The sequence below is a fragment of the Dipodomys ordii genome, unplaced genomic scaffold (assembly GCF_000151885.1).
Source record: "Dipodomys ordii isolate 6190 unplaced genomic scaffold, Dord_2.0 Scaffold10, whole genome shotgun sequence".
Lineage (NCBI taxonomy): Eukaryota > Metazoa > Chordata > Mammalia > Rodentia > Heteromyidae > Dipodomys > Dipodomys ordii.
In genome coordinates this window covers 11,635,527-11,654,713 of record NW_012267226.1, presented here as the reverse complement: position 1 = coordinate 11,654,713, position 19,187 = coordinate 11,635,527, and the positions used below count along the sequence as shown (strand labels likewise).

Sequence of the window (19,187 nt, the reverse complement as noted above, 5' to 3'; positions counted from 1 at the left end):
GACTTTATTTTTGAATTCTACATATACAGAATCTATTAATATTGGGAATTTTTTAACTATAAGATTATGCAGAGTTTTACCATAAGGGTCAATATTGCTCTGAGGTATCTAATTTTTATTGACAAATCAATGGTGCAACATATGTAAAAACCACAGGATTCCACCATAACTTTAAAACACAATTATGAGTTATCCAAACTCTCTGTGCTTTGGTTCTCCCAGCTGTAAAAGGCACTAATTCTGACATTTTGAAAAACTACCAAGATATCGTAAGTATTAGTGTATATCCTTTAGAAAAATTTCCAAATTAGCATTTAATGTCATAATTCACAGAAGTCAGGACAATGTCTATCCTTGCGTGAGGTGGAAGAGCACAAGGTGCTATACAGTTTAGGAGGTGCTTTTGGAATAGTAAATCTTCTTGAAACTGACGTTATTGATATGGGTTCAATTTATGAACATTTGCTGAAGTACATACTTATATGTACTTTTCTGATGTATTATTTAATGAAGATAATCTTGGGATACTAGTTGGCATTAAGTAACAATGATAAAAAATGCATGTGTTATGACCTAGTAAATCCACTCCTGAATATACACTCCACAAAAACAAGCCCTATAGTCACCTAAAGCTACAGCAGCATTAACCATCCCAGAATGAAACTAGCCCCATGTTCAGCAGCAGAAGTACCTATACAACTGCATACTATAGAGTAATAAGGGGATTGTAACTACATGCAGACATAAAACTGTCACATAAAATGTTAGCTGAGAAGATCTAGTCACTAGGCATATATGCTGCATGATTGCAGATTATGAAACCAGTGAAGTTCACTGATTAGCTAGGTACTTGAGGATAGACTGCATCAGGAACAAAGGTAGAAAATAGGGGAAACTGGAAAGTAGTATCAGATAGAGTATAATCTGGGGCAGCTTACTGGAGATAAGAGTATCACAGAGTTTTCTGCCCAAGCTGGCTTTGAAACTTGATCCTCAGATCTCAGCTTCCTGGTAGGTAGGATAACAGACGTGAGCCACTAATGTCCAGCTTCTACAGTTGTTTTGAAAGAGATCTAACTCAATTGAAGTTTGTGGATCACAAAATGAGGATGAGATCTATCTAGCTTTCTGCTTGTCTATAAGCTACAGATAAATTGAATGGGGTATATAAAATAACCACCATAGCTAATACCAGACCCTCATATAACGAAAACTTGACAGTCAGAATATTAAAAACAAAAAACTAAAAAAGTCAAATTTGTGATATAAAATTGACACTTCTGAAAAATCACACTATCAATAACACTCTAAACAAATCTATCATTAACATCGGAGATACAAACTGTCTTCATGAGAACTTACCATCAAAGAGTCTGTCAATAATGTTGTATCCAGCCCGAAGATCTGATAAAGAAAACTCATAAAATTTGGTCCAACCCTATCAAGATAAATTTAAAATGTAGTAAAGAATTAAGCAGCATCAAGTCATATGTATATATATTTTGACTGCTTTTACTATTTTAAAAAATGTTCAGGATATCCTAAAAATATAATTGAAGAATTTTTAATAAAATCAATATACTATATATTTAACAAGTAAATATACTAATCTTTAAAGCATAAACCATATGGTTTATCATTTACATATATAATACATGTAAATGTGATTAAAAACTGGTGTAGAATTTTTTATTCTATACACTACACACAGTAAGTTATTTCCTATAATTCATGCTATGTAGCTATAAAATTTTACCACAAACATAAGAAAAATATTACCAGAGTCTCAAAAGGACTTAACATCATTTTCTGTCCATTCATTCTGATTCTTACTGAATCTATAAAGCATTCCTAATCTAATAACAATACTATGTAAAAGAAAATCCAGAGCTCTACATTGTATATAGAGAGAATACAAAACATCAAAAACAATTTTTGTGAGGTTCCCCTTAGCTGAAAGTAATTATGTAATAAAGCAAGTTCAATTTTTTGGGGGGAGTCCGGTTGTGGGGCCTGAACTCTGGGCCTGGGCGCTGTCCCTCAGCTCTTCAGTTCAAGGCTAGCGCTCTGTCACTTGAGCCACAGCACCACTTCCGGCTTTTTTCTTTTTGCTTATGTGGTGCTGAGGAATCGAACCCAGGGCCTCATTCATGCAAGGCAAGCGCTCTACCACTGAGCCACCTTCCCAGCCCTACAAGTTCAATTTTTATACTTGGGTATTTTATACTTGGGTAGCATTGGTTTTGAGGAAAATTGATACCGACTTTATTTATTCATCATTCAAAAATATTTCTTAAATTTTATTACAAGTCAGGTTGTGGGCACATAAGAATAAAACAAATAGAAATAATACTTACTCTCATGTACCCTTCAGGCAGATTCAGGAATACGTGAGGTGGAGACCATCACTTAAGATATCTACACAACTACAAACTGTATTAAGTTTGATAGAAAGGAATGTACTTGGTACAGACAAGAATGAGATCAAACCCAGGCTAAGTGGTAAGTTACCCTGATAGGAAAGGGGAAGAACAGATTGGAAGACAAAGTATTGGAGAATCTGTTAGGAAAAAAGTGATTGTATCAGTTTGTAATGAAGGATGAAGACATCAAAAAGAGAAGTGTTACCACTGATTACTAAACAAGTGTTGAATTTAGCAGATGGTAACTATTCACTGAAAGAATATAAACTTGTAAGAATTATGATGAGATCAGTAAACTAAAGGTTAACAATTTCAAATATTTTTATTGGAAGGCTTGTTGCCTACTGCTCTTTGTTTTAAAGGTACTGAGGACTGAACCCAGGGCCTCACTGATGGTAAAGCACTCTATCACTAAACCTTACCTCCAGCCCAAGATAATTTTAAAGTAAAATGTAGTCAACAAAATCTTATGGAGTGTCTGGTAAGTACCAGGCCCTATTTGGGCCAATGACAATTCAGCAACAGTAAGAATCTGCTCTTAAGAAGCCTATATTCTAGAAATGGATCCAGAGTACATGACTTTCCCATCACTTTTTGGAGATACATAAGTAGGCAGGTCAAATGAATAGTTGAATATCCAAACTCAAACCTAAAAGGGGTAAACTGAGCTAGGAATATAAATTAGAGAGCCAGTAGCATTTTGAATCATTAAAGAAAGCATATAATCAATATTAAGTTATGAAATATTTAGGAATTAAGGACCTGAGTGGTAAAATTAAAAAAAAAATATTTTAACCAAAGCTTCTACCCAGTCAAAGTCTGTCTAGGTTCAGAACCGATTTCTTCCTTTGACCTGTAAGTCAAGTAGAGACAGTAGCTAAAGGGAGGACAAGACAAGGAAAGAATGAGAAAACAGATTCCCAGCAGAAACAGACAAAGTTGAAAAATTAAGGATGGAAAAAAATCTAAAGAGGGGACAAAGATCCAATTTATGGCTGAAAAGGGCTTGTAGAATAAATGGGGTATTAGCACCAGCTAAGGCTGCCACAACAACAGAAAAATGGAAGTCTAGATCTTTTGGGTAGATTCATACCAAAAAGACAGCCAGCGTAACTGAAGAATAAACAACAGTAGACCAAGGCTGAGAAGGGGCTGAAGAGACAGATCTTTCCTTTGGGGTCATAATTTGCATAGTTTTCCCAAGTACAACAGAAAGTAATGAACTAATCAAACTCACAGAAAGACAAGTCTGGCTGCTGAATGCAAATTGGAGGAAGCACAGTCAGAAGGTAAGCTCACAAAGCAGTCCCAGTGAGAGAAGACTAGGCTTGGGAAAATAGAGAAGAGGACACAGGTAGTAGACATAAGTAGGTAATGGATCAAGTCAAAAATTCACAGAAATACATTTTAAAAAACTCCTAGGAGTCTAGTTCAAGAAGGTAGATGGGGGGCTGGGAAGGTGGCTCAGTGGTAGAGCGCTTGCCTTGCATGACTGAGGCCCTGGGTTTGATTCCTCAGCACCACATAAGCAAAAAGAAAAAAGCCGGAAGTGGTGCTGTGGCTCCAGTGGTAGAGCGCTAGCCTTGAGCTGAAGAGCTGAGGGACAGTGCCCAGGCTAAGTTCAGGCCCCACGACTGGACACCCCCCCCAAAAAAAAGAAAGTAGATGGATATCAATGCTTTTTACAGAGGAGACATTACAGAAAATGGTCCAAGGATTCAGTTTTTGAAGTCTGAGATGTCTGTGAGATATAAAGTATAGAAGTGCTAGACTGGATATTTACCTTGGGTCACAGGTTGCTTTAACATTTTAATTCAGTGAAATGTGAAATAGATAACTATATACAGTCTGGAAGATTAGTACAAAAAGCTGAGTTAGATACACAAATTTATCAACATTAGCCACATTATAATTGTATTACCTGTGGAATATAATTTCTTCTTTCTTGACACGCAGCATGAAACCATGCAAAACTAAAAAGAGCATGAGCTCGGTGTATGTTGTCTTTTTTGCTAATTTGCTCAGGAGTCCAAGACTCATAAGTACGCATTAAATTCTTCTTCAAACCTGGAGGTGACTAAATAAAGAAATTAACAGCTTTCTTATTGCCTAACATGCACAAATGAGTTTGTATTTGAAATATTTGAGAACATATGTTGATAAAGAATCTAAATTGAAGGTTTACTTCAATTAGTTACTTGGAAGTGTACAAATATAAAATGTTTTAAATACTGTACATCTAACAGTTCATCTAAACTATAAATCTAGAATTATATGTAGTTGTAATTTATAATTACCATTTCAGTACTACCTGCTACCTGATACAGGGCTAAGAATTTTGGAGTTTAACATATGCCCATCAGACCTTGCTAGTTGATCTAAATTTCCATAAAGACTTCAAAATAAATTTACATATAATGTAATTTTTTTACATTAGTCCATAAAAGTTGATATGGCCATTACCTGACATAGCTAAACACAGATATAAACCACAGAAATTAAATTTTAAATGAAACTAGCACTCAAAATGTTCATTTAAAAATAAATAAAATTTTGTAACTCCAAAAATGTTCTTCCATGTGAAGCAGACGTAGCATGTGAGATGATTAGAAGAATTCTATGAGAGATAATGGGGGAATACAGTCATGATAACCAATGTACCTATGTGAAAATGAAAGCAAGTAACTTGAGGGGATGGACAGGGTTAGAATAGATGAAAATGAGTGACACTGATCAAGGTTCTTGTACTGATAAATTGACATGTTGAGTTGAAATCAACATGTTGAGATTTCACCTACTAAAAGATAACTTTTCAAAATTTCAATAGTTAGAAAAAAAGCACAGTAAAGCCCTCAAAGAGAATTTTAAAGTAAAAAAATGGTTTACATTTGTCTGCTAACCATAATTAAAAGTTTTAAAAGTAAAATCTTATTTCCAAAATAGTTTCTCATATGAGCAGAAAATAATTCAAATTTATACTTTAAGAATACTGACTACTGCATACTGAGCAGACTTTTTCATTATTATTTAATTTTTTGTTAAAACTAAGAATATACTATTAAACCTAATCTTTAAGAATAAATTTTTGTTTATTAAACATTTAAAAATTATCATAAACTATGCCAAAATTTCACAGCAGAAATTAACAAAGCATGACTCTGATTGGAAACTAAACAATCACCACAAAATCTTGAAGAGAAGTGGTCACCTATGTACAATGCACTATTCATAACAGCCAAAAAATTGAGGACCTAGAAGGCCATCAAGGGAAGGAGAGAAGAAAGAAGGGAAGGAGGAAAGGAAGGATGGTATATACATATAATGTAACATTACTCAGTCTGAAAGTTAAGTTCCTAGCTAGAGATGGGATTCAAGTAGTAGACCAACTGTGTAGCAAATGTGAGGCCTGTAGTTTAACCTCATTTCTGCCCCACCCTCAAAAGGGGAAATCCTGCTGCCAAGGCATGAGCAAGGATATTGTGCTAAGTAAGTCAGTCACAAAAAAACAGACACTGAACGAGTGTACTAAATGAGTTAAACTCTGTAAAACAGTAGAAAGGTGGTTGCCAGAGGCTGGAGAGAGGGAAAAGGAAAAATGTGGAACTGGGAAACCTTGATGATTTTCTCAATTATTTGGATATAAACCAAGATTGGAATTTCTGGCTCATATACTAGCTCTTTTTTTTAACTTTCTGAAGTATGTGTATACTATTTTTCCATAATGCTTGCTGCCATATTTTATATTCACTAACAGTACTCAGTAGAATAGGGTCTTAATTCCAGAGGATAAATAGTTCCAAGGAATCTGTTATATAACAAAGTTGTTCAGAAGGTAAATTTTATGTTATTTATTTTTATCACATTAAATCAAAGATGTAAATAAGAAATAAACTTTTAAAATACGTGTGAAGCTTTATATCACTTACATTATTAATTACACTTCATTTAAGTATAAAAGGAAGTTTTTACAGGTTCAGTATATGTAATTACTTATAAAGTTTTGGAGATCATGATCAGATCATTGTTGTTATATAACAAGTGATATACATTTCAAAACTTCTCACCTCATAGGTTATCTTCAAACTTGACTGCAGTAAGATAGGAGTAAAGCTGGGATGAACTTCTGCAGTGAGCCAAAGACGAAAGGTATCTTTAGGTTGAAGAGTATTCAATTCCTGGTTGACAAAACCAAAATCAAATCTAGTTAAATACATACATTTCCCTTTTAACAATCTATTATGAAAAATCAGATCTTACTAAAATTTCTGTGGAATTCTGAAACATCAATTCTTTGCTTTAAATGTTTAGTGTGATGAGTGTAGGATGAAAAAGCCCTAGAGATCTCTTGTGCAATGCAGTGCATACAGATAGCCTTGTTCACTGAAAAGAGAGTAAACAGAAACAGGTGCCCATGGCCTGTAAATCCTAGCCACTCAGGAAGCTGAGGATCACAGTTCAAAGCCCACCTGGGCAGAAAAGTCTGTGAGACTCTTATCTCCAATTAACTACCAGAAAACCAGAAGTGGCACTGTGGCTCAAGTGGTAGAGCGTTTGTTTGCTTTGAGCTGAAGAGCTCCGGGTCAGCACCCAGGCCCAGAGATCAAGCCCTTTGACCGACCAAAAAAAAAAAAAAAAACAATAACAAACAGTAAAAGTACATTTACTCCCTTAGTATAATGGATAACAACTTGGTCCTGCAAGTCGTTCCACTCTGTAAAATCCAAACTTTGTCTTTGTTGTTTATTTGCTTTGTGACCTTAGTCTCAACGACTTACACCAACTCTAAGCACCTTAGACTTAACCCTTATTGCATCCTTGATATGTTTGTTAGCTACCATTGCTATATGTAAATCACCAACCACCTTAGGCCTTCAAATTCTGTCATTATTTATGCTTCTAAGAAATTATATAATGATATTAATCCCCTTCTTGACAATTTTTCATAGTACCTATGTCTTGTATTCATCTGCCTGTGACCCTGACAATGTACATTTTAGCCATCTGCTCAGATTTTTATGCCTCAGTATTTGTACACAGCATAATCACTCTGCTCCATTATTTTCTTGGGAACCAGATAAATTCTTACTTATGTCAAAATAGAACTTAATCTCTACTTTCCTACAAAAAATTCAAGAATCACTAGTTTATACTCGTGATTCTTGCTAGTTTATACATTCTTATTTGTAGTGTACATCATGCTTCAATATAGTTATTTACTAATGTGGTCTGTTTCTTTTGATATGTCTCTAAAGAGCAGGTACAACCAGCATCTAGCATTTGGCTTAGTACTGTTTACTCAAGTATCTATAGAGTGAATATATGAAATATAGCTGATAGCTATTAAAATAGTTTAATATATTCTATGTCTGACACAAATTGCCACTATTAATATGTAAAATGCAGATGTGAGATGACAAAAGAATATTAAAATAATGACTATAAAAGTATTGTGCTACTGGGTGCTAGTGCTCATATCTGTAATCCTAACTACTCAGGAGGCTGAGATCTGACAATTGTAGTTCAAAATCAGCCTGGAAAGCCCATGAGACGCCTATCTCCAATTAAACACCAAAAAACTTGGAAGTATAGCTATGGCTTAAGGGGTAAAATGCTGGCCCTGAGCAAAAGAGCTCAGGGACAGGGTGCAAGTCCTGAGTTCATACCTCAGAACTGGAACAAAATGAAACAAAAATTGTGAATCAATTTATACTTCATAACTTTAAAATATAAAGTTTATATGAAAATTTGCCTTCAACTAACATATCTAAAAATTTTTAATTAAAATTTTTAAATAAAAACAACACATCTGTGATTTGGTTGGGTATACAATAAACATAAATTTATATCAAAAGAGTTCATATAGACTTTCCAAAAGCAAAAAAAGTTTAACATTTTTTGTAATATAATGTACTCTATGTTCCAAAATTAAAACTTAATTATAATTACATTTTACAAAGATTAGTATTTATCACTCAACCATAGGCGAAAGCAGGCTACAACTACTTATCCTTTAGGTTTTAAGACATATGAGTCATTACACATAAATTTCATTTTATACCATTACTGACTTTTACAGAAAACAGTAGAAGGTGAGGCATCGGTGACTCACGCCTATAATCCTAGCTACTCAGGAGGCTGAGATCTAAGGATCACAGTTCAAAGCCAGCCCGGGCAGGAAACTCCATGAGACTTATATCTCCAATAAACCACTCTGAAAACTGGAAGTGGCACTGTGACTCAAGTGGGATAGTGCCCAGGCCCAGAACCCCATGACTGACAAGAAAGAAAAAAGCAAGAAAGCAAGAAAGCAAGAAAGCAAGAAAGCAAGAAAGCAAGAAAGCAAGAAAGCAAGAAAGAAAGAAAGAAAGAAAGAAAGAAAGAAAGAAAGAAAGAAAGAAAGAAAGAAAGAGAGAAAGAAAGTAAGAAAGAAAGAAAGAAAGAAAGAAAGAGAAAGAAAGGAAAGAAAAAGAAAGAAAGGAAAGAAAGAAAGAAAAACTATAGAATTATATGACTATTCCTAAGTACCTCAGTTCCATTAACTACAAATAATATAACATTATGATCCATTGAGCCATCTATTTAATCATTAATTTATTCTGAGATTTACTGATGATTCTGTAGTTGCCAATTTATTACAACTGCACAAATTTTCAACAACTCACAACTAGGCTAGGACCACCGTCAATCTACTCTATTCTGTTTGATCCTCTTTGCCATGCTACTTTTGCCCATTTACTTACTTACTAACCCCTACTGAAGATTTCCTCTGGATAAGTCCCAGGATAAAATTTCCAAACTAGGGCTATAGATGTAGCTCAAGTAGTTAAGCACTATACCTTAGCAAGCAGGATGTCGCAGTTCAAACCCCAGTAAGGTTCAAAACAAAAACGAAACTCTCTCTGTTGAGTTCTTGAGGTATTTTGTAGCCTCGCTCCTCCAGTCACCTATCTCCCACTTTCCACCATCCAGTTCAATCCAAGACACCACATTATTCTGAGAGGCATGCGCATCTCTAACCTATCTACTTTTGTTGCTAGAATTAGCCTGAGATCCTTTCTTCCTTTACACTTAGCTGAATTACATTCAGCCTTCCAGCACTATCTGGTCTTTGGTTGTAATCCTTACCCAAGACCAAGTCATCTTTCTTACATGAGCGGCACACTTAATCCCAGATTTGCATTCAAAGTCTACCCAGCAATTGTTCTGTTGTATGGTTACTTTCCTCCTGGGGCCAATGGGCTAAATGAAATGACTTCTTCAGTTTACATTCCACTTCTTCAGCCTTAGGAATGTGTGGTTCCCTGACTCCCTTTCCTTTCCATATAGGTAACAGAACATGAGCACAGAGCAATCGTCTAAAAAGATCTTTTAGAATCCTTTATGCATCTTTTATTTTTCTTCTGGAAAAGTCTTCTAGGATTTCCCATCAATTTTGATTAATAAATTCTTGAGTTTGTTTATACACCCTGAAAAAAGATTCTGAGACTTTCTAGTAAAAGATCTATCATTTGGCACAGATATATTTTAGAAAAAAAGCTTTTGTTTAAATAATATTAGAAATAGTTAAGTATACATTTTAATATTGATGTTCTTTAGTGATTTCTGAATTGATACAATTTACCACATTTATCTGAATCTACCTTTTCTAGAACTGGAAGCCAAGATACCACAAGATGCAAGTTCTTCAAACAGAGCCAATCTCCATTTCGGGCACATTCTTTTAGCATTTGAATTGCTAAATCAGCTTGACCTTGACCCATAGCAACCTACAAACACAAAAAATAAAGTGAAACAAAAAATATCTGTAATATTCTAATATATACATTGTAAGCATTTTCATAATGATTGATAAACCTCCATAGCTGTCTTTAATAACAATAATTTGTAAACCTTTATGATCAGCTTTTTAATGAAGAAAAACCAAAATAATTTCTGGAGTTACATCATCTTCTCCAGGAACATTGAATAATGTTTATATGCTTACTTTAGTCTCCCTGCTAAAGTTACTGTTGACAGTTACAACCTATGGCAAAGGTTCACTGCCTTAAGACTGACAACTATTGTCCTAAATTAATAGACAAATGTACTATGATAATGACTCAATAGGAAGCAGCTCTAAGTAAGTCACAGAAAAACCTGCACAGCTTCCCAACTGCCATGTTATTTTGCTGTCTTCTATTTACATTATTCCTTGTAAAACTCTTACTTTCCAAGTTTTGGTTGTATGTATTAAGGTTTTAAAATCAATAACTAAATTCCTAATGAAAAAGATTTATGCACTTGCTAAGAATAAACTAATAAATTTAATTTTCAAAATTCACATGTAAATTGCCTTGGAAAAAAGGGGGCTATCAGAACAGAAGAAAGCTTCTACCTTAAGAGGAAATAGAGGAAATCTAATTCACAATATTTATGTGTCTTTTCCAATTTAGATCAAGAAATTGCAAGTAAACATTACTGTGATTTATTAAAAGCAACCAAATAAATCTTTTAAAGTCATTCTTAAAAGTTTAAGCAAATATATTAGTTTCCATTTGCTGCTCTAACAAGCTACCACAAATTTAATGCCTTAAGTCAAACTATTTCAGACTTCTGGAGGTCAGAATTTACAGATTTAAAATCGAAGGTACCAAATTTGAAAATAATAGTAGCTCTATCATTCATGTGCATCCTGGAAATTGTTTACCATTCCTTTGTGGTCCCTTAGTTCATCTTCTTTTCCTCTCTGGCCTCTACCTCCATCTTCACATTGCATACTTTCACTCTCAAGTCTTGTCTCCCTCTTATAAAGGTGCAGTGGCCCCCTGGATGGGCCACCTCAATCATCCAGGGAAATTTCTCCATCACTGGATCCTTAACTTTGCCTGCACAGGTCCTTTCACCATGGAAGATAGCATCCTCACAATGACTGGAGATTAGGACAAGTACCATCAAGCAATCATTTGGCTTGACACACAAAGTGCTCACTTCATTAACAGGACCTGGTGTAGCAGCAATAGGAGCAGGACAAAAACCACCAAGCAGTCTGCACCCACCTGGTGATAACACTCTGCACTTCTTTCAGCATTAGCAAGTTCTTGAAGCTCCTGAGAAGGGTCAGCTCCCGGGGAAATAATGATCAAAATGGGCTCGATTTCTAGTGTTTCTTTGTACAAACGTTTGAGATTCAGAGGAAGTGGGGACAACTCTTTCAATCCTTAAAATATATATATTTAAAAAGTAAACAGCATCATATATAATTTTATTTAAAACAATTACAAGGTGTATAATAGTGAATGCTTGTGTAAACTATATAACCTCACATATTAAATATGTTTTCACCTTAAAATCCACAATAACTAATGTTTACTGAATGCTTCAGACAGGCATTTCTATAAATGCTTTTCATGTGTGATATCTTCTGACAGGCTATCAGTATCCAGATTACCACATTTAAGAGCTGAAGGAATATACAGCCAACATTGCCTCAATGTACAAAATTCTCTTTCCTGTAAAAGATTGAACCTGTCCATCTATATGGATGATATATACATCTCACTAATACAATTGATATGACTCTTGTGCTTTCTATGTGGGAAATCAGACTCTAAATCATCTGAGTAAACAAATTTAATTTACTTTCATGATACTGGCTAATAGATTATTTCACACACTAGTCAGAAAATTTAAAATGTGCCTAGTTTAGAGACAAAAATACATATGACAGTTTATATTTGTTGGCTGAGTGACCTTATAAAAATCACTAAAAGACACAGTGCCTTAGAATCCTCACTTGTAAAACAGGAATGAATCAATCCACAGTTTGAGGTCAAAATATACTAGAATAAATGGCAATAAAATGGCAATAAATTCCACTTCATCATCACATATTCTTATTCTAAAAATATTTAACAAATTCAATTTACCTGCTAAGCCATACAACCTTGAAAAGCAAATACTATGTTCATTTTATGTGTATAAGAAAATACTCCAAGCTGAATGTCCTACCAAAGGATGCCCAGCTGCTGTGAGTTGTAGTTAAATATAATTCATCTGTGCCTCTTCTATTCTGCTGCCTTTCCCCAATTACAAAGTCCTATTCAACATAGCTTTCCTGTTTTATTGAAATATCTTCTGCTAAAACTTGAATGTTTCCCCATTAATGTATTTAATAAAAAGTTGAATAAAGCTGATTTCAATGAAAATTTTCAAGCATACAATTTTGAATTTAACTTGAAAATTACACAAATGTTTAAATATAAAGGATAGTCCTGGAGACTCTAATATCCAGCAGAGTGATTAATCAGGCTTCCATTTGCCCTCCCAAAGTAGAAACAAAGCCAGGCACCAGGACTCATGCCTGTAATCCTTGCTACTTGGAGGCTGAGATTTGAGGATTGTGGTTCAAAGGCATCCCAGACAAGAAAGTCCGTGAGACTCTTATCTCCCAATTAACTACTCAAAAGCTGAAAATGGAGCTGTGATTCAAGATGGTAGAGTGCCAGCTTTGAGCACAAAGGCTCAGGGACAGTGTCCAGGCCCTGGTTCAAGCCCTAGAACTGTTAAAACAAAACACAAAACAAAAACCCTGGAAATGAAGAGAACGGGTCTCAAATTTTTGATTGAGGTCAGTCTTGGACTGTGATTCATTCACCTTCCTATGCACCTCCTACACAGCTAGGATTCATCATAGGACTGTATAAAGGCATTGGGTGTAGAAAGTTACCTTTTCTTTGTTGGAGAGAAAAGGCAACTGCAAAAATATGTAACACAAATATCAATAAAAGAAAAACCAGTAACCACTAGTTAACCCAATATACATCCACCAATTAAATGAGAAACTACTTAAAAATGGAATAATAACTGGAAATAATGAAAAATGTCAAACATTTTGTGGTACACAACAAATGTCTTATGATGTGTCCCTGAGGCCTTAATAACTCTGGAACATAAATGTTTGTGAAATCAGGGCTACTTCCCTAGCCGTTCTCCCTACTTCAAATTTTGCTTTGTTTTCAATCTCTTCTCAGATTTCTTTAAAACTGGGTAATCACATGTCTTTGGCACAGTCTTTAAAGTCTTCTCAAAACAGAGTAAAATTCAGATTCCTTCTCCAGGATTACAAACCCTACAGGGCATGCCTTTGTACACTTCTCATCTTGCTCACTGTGCTTCAGCGTGCAAACAGCCCTTGGACTCGTGCACCATCTGTTTCTATATTTTCCATTCTTTTTGCTTTCAGTAGATGGCTACTCTATCATTCAGGTGTTAAAATTATAAATTCACATTTTCAGGCAAATTTTAGGGGCTACCTGGTCAGTTCTAACATATCAATCAGGCCTGAACTCTGGGCCTGGGCGCTATTCCTCAGCTCTTCAGCTCAAGGCTAGTGCTCTACCACTTAAGCCACAGCGCCACTCCAGCTTCTTCTGCTTATGTGGTACCGAGGAATTGAACCCAGGGCCTCATGCATGCAAGGTAAGCACTCTACCACTGAGCCACCTTCCCAACCCCATTTTTACGTTTTCTGTATAGCACCTTTCACTGTTTGGTTTGTATCGATTCATCTATATACTTACAATTTCTCATAATGACTCAAGCAAGTTTAAAAAAAAACCTAACAATTTGGGGGATTCTTAATTACTTATCATCTATCCACTTGCCTAGTTTTTCTAAAATTATGGTCTGAATGCCCATTGCCCATGACCTTTTCATTTTATTGATCTTATAGCTTGACCCTCTACCAAGTCAGTTTTGGGAATAATTCTGTTAATGGTACTATTTCATCTCCAGGTCAAATGACTTTTTAGGCTTAAAGCACTAATTGCTAATCTCATGACATTCAAATTTTATTCAAATGCTTTGAAAGGTTAACATACTTCTGAAACCATATTATTTCCAAGCAAAAATGAATGACTTTGTATTTGACCAAACAGTTTTAGTAATGAAGAATTTATGTAAACAATTGGGATTTTATTATATACCTATGTTTTAAAATTTCAAATTGCTAGAGAATAAGTATTTCTCAAATTTTAGAGATTTAATTTTAAATGCAATTTCCCAAGCATCATTCATGTGTAGAAATTCTCATTAAGCTTTAAGAATCTTTGTTGTAATCTATAAACTTTTAAGTGACAGCTTATAAAGACTGTTTATGAAAAACATTTTGAAGACAGAAGTCAGTAGACCAATCCTAAAAACTTTCAGGCATAAAACAGTATGGAGGTTCCTCAAAAGACTCCACATAGAGCTTCTCTATGACCCAGCAATCCCACTTTTGGGCATTTACCCAAATGATCACAAACAAGACCATACTAAAGCTACCAGCACAACTATGTTTATTGCAGCATTATTTACCATAGCTAAGATCTGGAACCAACCAAGATGCCCCTCAGTAGATGAATAGATCAAGAAAATGTGGTATATATACCCAATGTAATTCTATGCCTCCATCAGAAAGAATGACATTGCTCCATTTGTTAGGAAATGGAAAGACTTGGAAAAAATTATATTAAGTAAGCCAGGCCCCAAAACATAGGCCCCATGGTTTCCCCTATTTGTAATAACTAGTATATGTCTGAGACAAGCAGAAATGGTCAGATAAGTTGATGTTAGGAGAAGATAGGGACTCAAATGTTTCTTCTTTCTTGCTATTGTTTCTAACATATTTATAAGATATTTCTTTGTTGCTTTGTATGTCCCTCTCCCACAATAAAACCCCTGCTTTCGCTGTATTTGATGTTGGTATAATTTGTGGAGGGGAAGGGAAAAAACAAAATGTTTAAATAGGGATACAGGTGGACGCATTGTAACAATGAGATGTACAAGTCGTTATGTCGAAAATTAACTTTATAACTTTAGCCGGGGGTTAGGGAGACTATGGAGGGGCTGGGGGCAGGATATGGGAAGGGATGGGAAGGGGAAACAAAGGAGGAGGCTACAATGCTTGATAAGAAATGTACTCATTATCTTGCCCATGTAATTGTTAACTCCTCTGTATGGTATTTTCATAATAAAAAATTAAAAAAAACTTTTAGGCATGCACACAAAAGTACAACTGTATACTGGAAAAATCTCCACATATTACTACTATTGTGCTTTTAAAGCACTGCCAAGCGCAAATGTTATGGTTTGTGTAATTCTCACTTAACTGTGACTTCAAAGGAAAGGTACAGGATGTTATGTTCTGTGGATTGAGGTACCAAAACATCAAGAGACATGGTTCCCAAAAGGTCTTACAGAGACCCAGAAACCAGAAACCTGTGTGGTTCTGCACCAAAATGTTTTTGAATTAAACAACTTTTCCCACCTCTCATGCCCATCCTTCCTTAATGGTACATAAAACTTGCTTTTGTCACTCAAACTATACTGTAAAGTCTGGGTCCAAGAGTAAGGAAGGACCTGAGGAAATGTGCACTTATTTTCTACTGATACTTTAAAACAACATTAAGCAGGAGCTTAATGAGGTAAGAGTATAGAAGCTAATACACAGAGGGTACTCAAACTAGTCTCTGGCAAAGAGCACCATTTAAGTCTTTGCTATGATATTGTCTTTATGAACATTCAAGTTTAAATGAAAGAAGCTAATAGAATAATTTCCCTAAACAATACAATGCTATTATACTAACAGGAGAATGATTATTCACTTCTGTGAAAATTTTCAGAAATATTTATAGAGGGCCTATCTTTTCAACCTTATAAAACTCTGTGCTACCTTGTTTATATGAGATATTATGATTTATAGAAAAGTTGCACAATTGATACAATACTTTTTCTTGGTTTTAATGTATGTGAGAACTAAGAAAATTTCTATATAAAACTCTACATATAAAAAATAGAAATGAAGGATTTCTATGGAAAAAAAAAGAATTGTCATAGTCTATTTTACAATGCCAGACTTATCATTTTCAACATAGGTATAAACCTGTGATTTAATAATGGTAAAGATCTACTCTTCTATGCCTATATGATAAGTTGGACTAAGGAGGTAGCTCAGTGGTAGAGCATTTGCCTTCAAGATGCTTAAAGCCCTAGGCTTGATCCTTAGCACTGATGATGTCACTGTCACTGAGACAGTCCAAAATATTAGAAGTGTGCACTCCAAGTATATAAGACTTATCTGAGACACAGCAATAATGGAAAATAAAACTCTATTCTGATAAAAAAAAAGATCCACTATTCTGGATAAATCTATGATTAAAGTAAAATTATTTCCATACTCTTTCCCAAAACAAGTTTTCTAAATGTCTCTTGCAAATATATATTTCTAGATGGGTGATAACTTCTTAATTCTTCATGCTTACAACATTATCTGAAAGACTTAACAAAACTTTACCATGAAATTTATGATCTAAAAGGCAAATTAATTTTCAATTTTCTGTTTTAGACATGCCAAAAATTACTCATTTTGAAGGCTTTATTTCCCAAGGCTATAGTATCTGTGAATATATTTTACCTAAATTGTCTAATTTTTCACGAAGTATGACTACAATTAGCCCTTACACATTTGGCACAAACATTTGGTTTTCTTGTGTTCACTATGGGCAAATATCTATAACATTTTCTTTTTCTGGTCGGTCGTGGGGCTTGAACTCTGGGCTTGGGCGCTGTCCCTGAGCTCTGCAGCTCAAGGCAAGCGCTCTACTGCTTCAGCCATAGTGCCACTGCCAGTTTTGTTTTTTTTCTCTAGTGGTTTATTGGAGATAAGAGTCTCACGGACTTTCCTGCCCAGGCTGGTTTGAACCACGATCCTCAGATATCAGCCTCCTGAGTAGCTAGCATTACAGGGTGTGAGCCACTAGCGCCCGGCTTCTATGACATTTTCATAACAAAATAATTCTCAAAATCTCAAAACACCTTATTAAATATAGAATGTCAATTATGTTTGACAATAGAGAATTATTATTCTAAACTAGGAATGACAAAAAGAATGAAAAAGGATTTTAAAACATTTCTACATTAAAATAAGTGTAAATTAATGTAAATTAAAAGCCAGCACCTCAGGCTTGTACAGTAGCTCTTGGAAAGTACTGTACTTACCCAGAGTTTTACATGCAAATAGAGCCATAGCACTTTGCAGTCTGTCTGGTCTCAGAGCCTGTACCACAAGAACCTTAAAATAAACAGAATTTTTAAAGTAATAAACTTCCCACAACTACTTTAACTAAAGAACAGTTAACATTATCAGGGTGAACAAATATTTACTGATATGGGCGAGTACATCATTATTCTACAGTCATTACTATCCTTCAGATAGTAAGAGATATCTTAGACATCTCTTTAATGTCCAAAATATTACCAAAACCTACTTGTTTCCTTAACTCTATTATCTAAGACAAGTATGGGATTAGCCATCTCTTCAAGATCCTTTAAGAGGCTAAATGGCAAGAGAAAATTACAGTGCACAGTCAAAGCTTTTCCAGCTACAGTGAATGAAGGCTGAATAATCCTGCCTAAAATCTTCAAATCACTATTTCTATGCTGTCTGTATACTTACATATCTTAGATATTTCCATTGTCATTCCTAAGTATTTCACTATTCTTTTGTTTTAACGAATATTTGGTAAAACAGAATTCATTATATAAGAAAACAGAAAAAAGTCAGATCTCAAAACAGCCACCAAAGAATAAAGATTATTTCTTGGACCTTCAATTTCTTGAGAATTCTCCTACCTTGAACTTTTTAGCCTCTCAAAAAATTGAGTGAATCAACCATTAGATTTCTTCATTAATTTTGAAATTAAATAAAAATATCATTTTAATAGTACATACTTTTGTTAGATGTAACTCTAAAAGATGAGTGAAAAATGTGTATCATTTGCCTTGTAGTTGCTTTCTAAAAGACATTGTAACTACTGTAAGATTTCATTTAGAACAGAGGCAAGAGAAAATAAGGAAGGCTACAGGTAGAGATACCCCACTCAGAAGTTTTGCCAGTGACATGTCCAGGTAAAGTGGTGAAAGCAGAAGGCCCTTTATACCACTGAAGGCAAAACTTCCATTTAAATGTCTTCTGAAAACAAGAAAAACACTGAATCTTACCTGCTGAAATAAGGAAACTTTCTTTACAAGAATAGATGGAAACTCTTGTTCACATGTTGAATTATGATAATAAGTTCGCCAAAGAGCTACATCTTCCAAGCAGAGAGTCTGATAAAAACTGGGGAGGGCAATCTGAAACATAAAAATAACCACAGATAATGAACCCACAAGTCATTATGTACATATTTTAATAAAGACAGCAAAAGCAAATGACAACCAATTTTTCATAGGTGCTCATTTTCTACTTTATGTTTACTTGTCTAATCATTTCTAGGTTAGAAGTAGGGTGGTAGATTCATCAGATACTAAAAACGGTATTAAGTAAAATCATCCTAAATAGTACTAAATCGATCAGTAATCATAAGAAATCTTAATGTAAATTCCTTTGTGTACAACTCTTTAAAGACAATTTTTTTTTTGGCTTTTTTTTTTTTATTGTAAAGATACTATACAGAGGGTTACAGTTACATGAGTGAGGTAATGAGTACACTTCCTCTTGAACATTGTAAGCCCCTCCATTGTTTTCCCCCTACCATCCCCTCCCTCCCTCCCTTCCCCGAAGTTCTTTTTTTTTTTTTTTTGATTGTGATTAAGTGATTACATAGTTTCTAAGTCACAAGTTCATTCTAACTTTCCTGGAACAAATTGTCTATCACAGTCTGTAATATATAACAGTGTTCACATGTTATACACCATATATGTGATCAGCAGCGTGGGGATATTTAGTAGTGGTTCAACCAGATG

General features: G+C 34.7%; 1 protein-coding gene across 1 annotated transcript in view; it reads right to left on the bottom strand.

Moving 5' to 3' along the window:
* Dync2h1 (dynein, cytoplasmic 2, heavy chain 1) overlaps window positions 1-19,187 on the bottom strand; it is a 174,419-nt gene that overhangs the window by 35,122 nt on the left and 120,110 nt on the right. The window contains exons 74-80 of the mRNA XM_013009687.1: window positions 18,444-18,575; window positions 17,442-17,514; window positions 11,459-11,619; window positions 10,064-10,189; window positions 6,488-6,598; window positions 4,345-4,500; window positions 1,363-1,438 (exon numbers count right to left, since the gene is read on the bottom strand). Of these exons, the coding sequence (XP_012865141.1) occupies window positions 1,363-1,438; window positions 4,345-4,500; window positions 6,488-6,598; window positions 10,064-10,189; window positions 11,459-11,619; window positions 17,442-17,514; window positions 18,444-18,575 (835 nt within the window). The remainder of the gene's footprint in view (window positions 1-1,362; window positions 1,439-4,344; window positions 4,501-6,487; window positions 6,599-10,063; window positions 10,190-11,458; window positions 11,620-17,441; window positions 17,515-18,443; window positions 18,576-19,187) is intronic.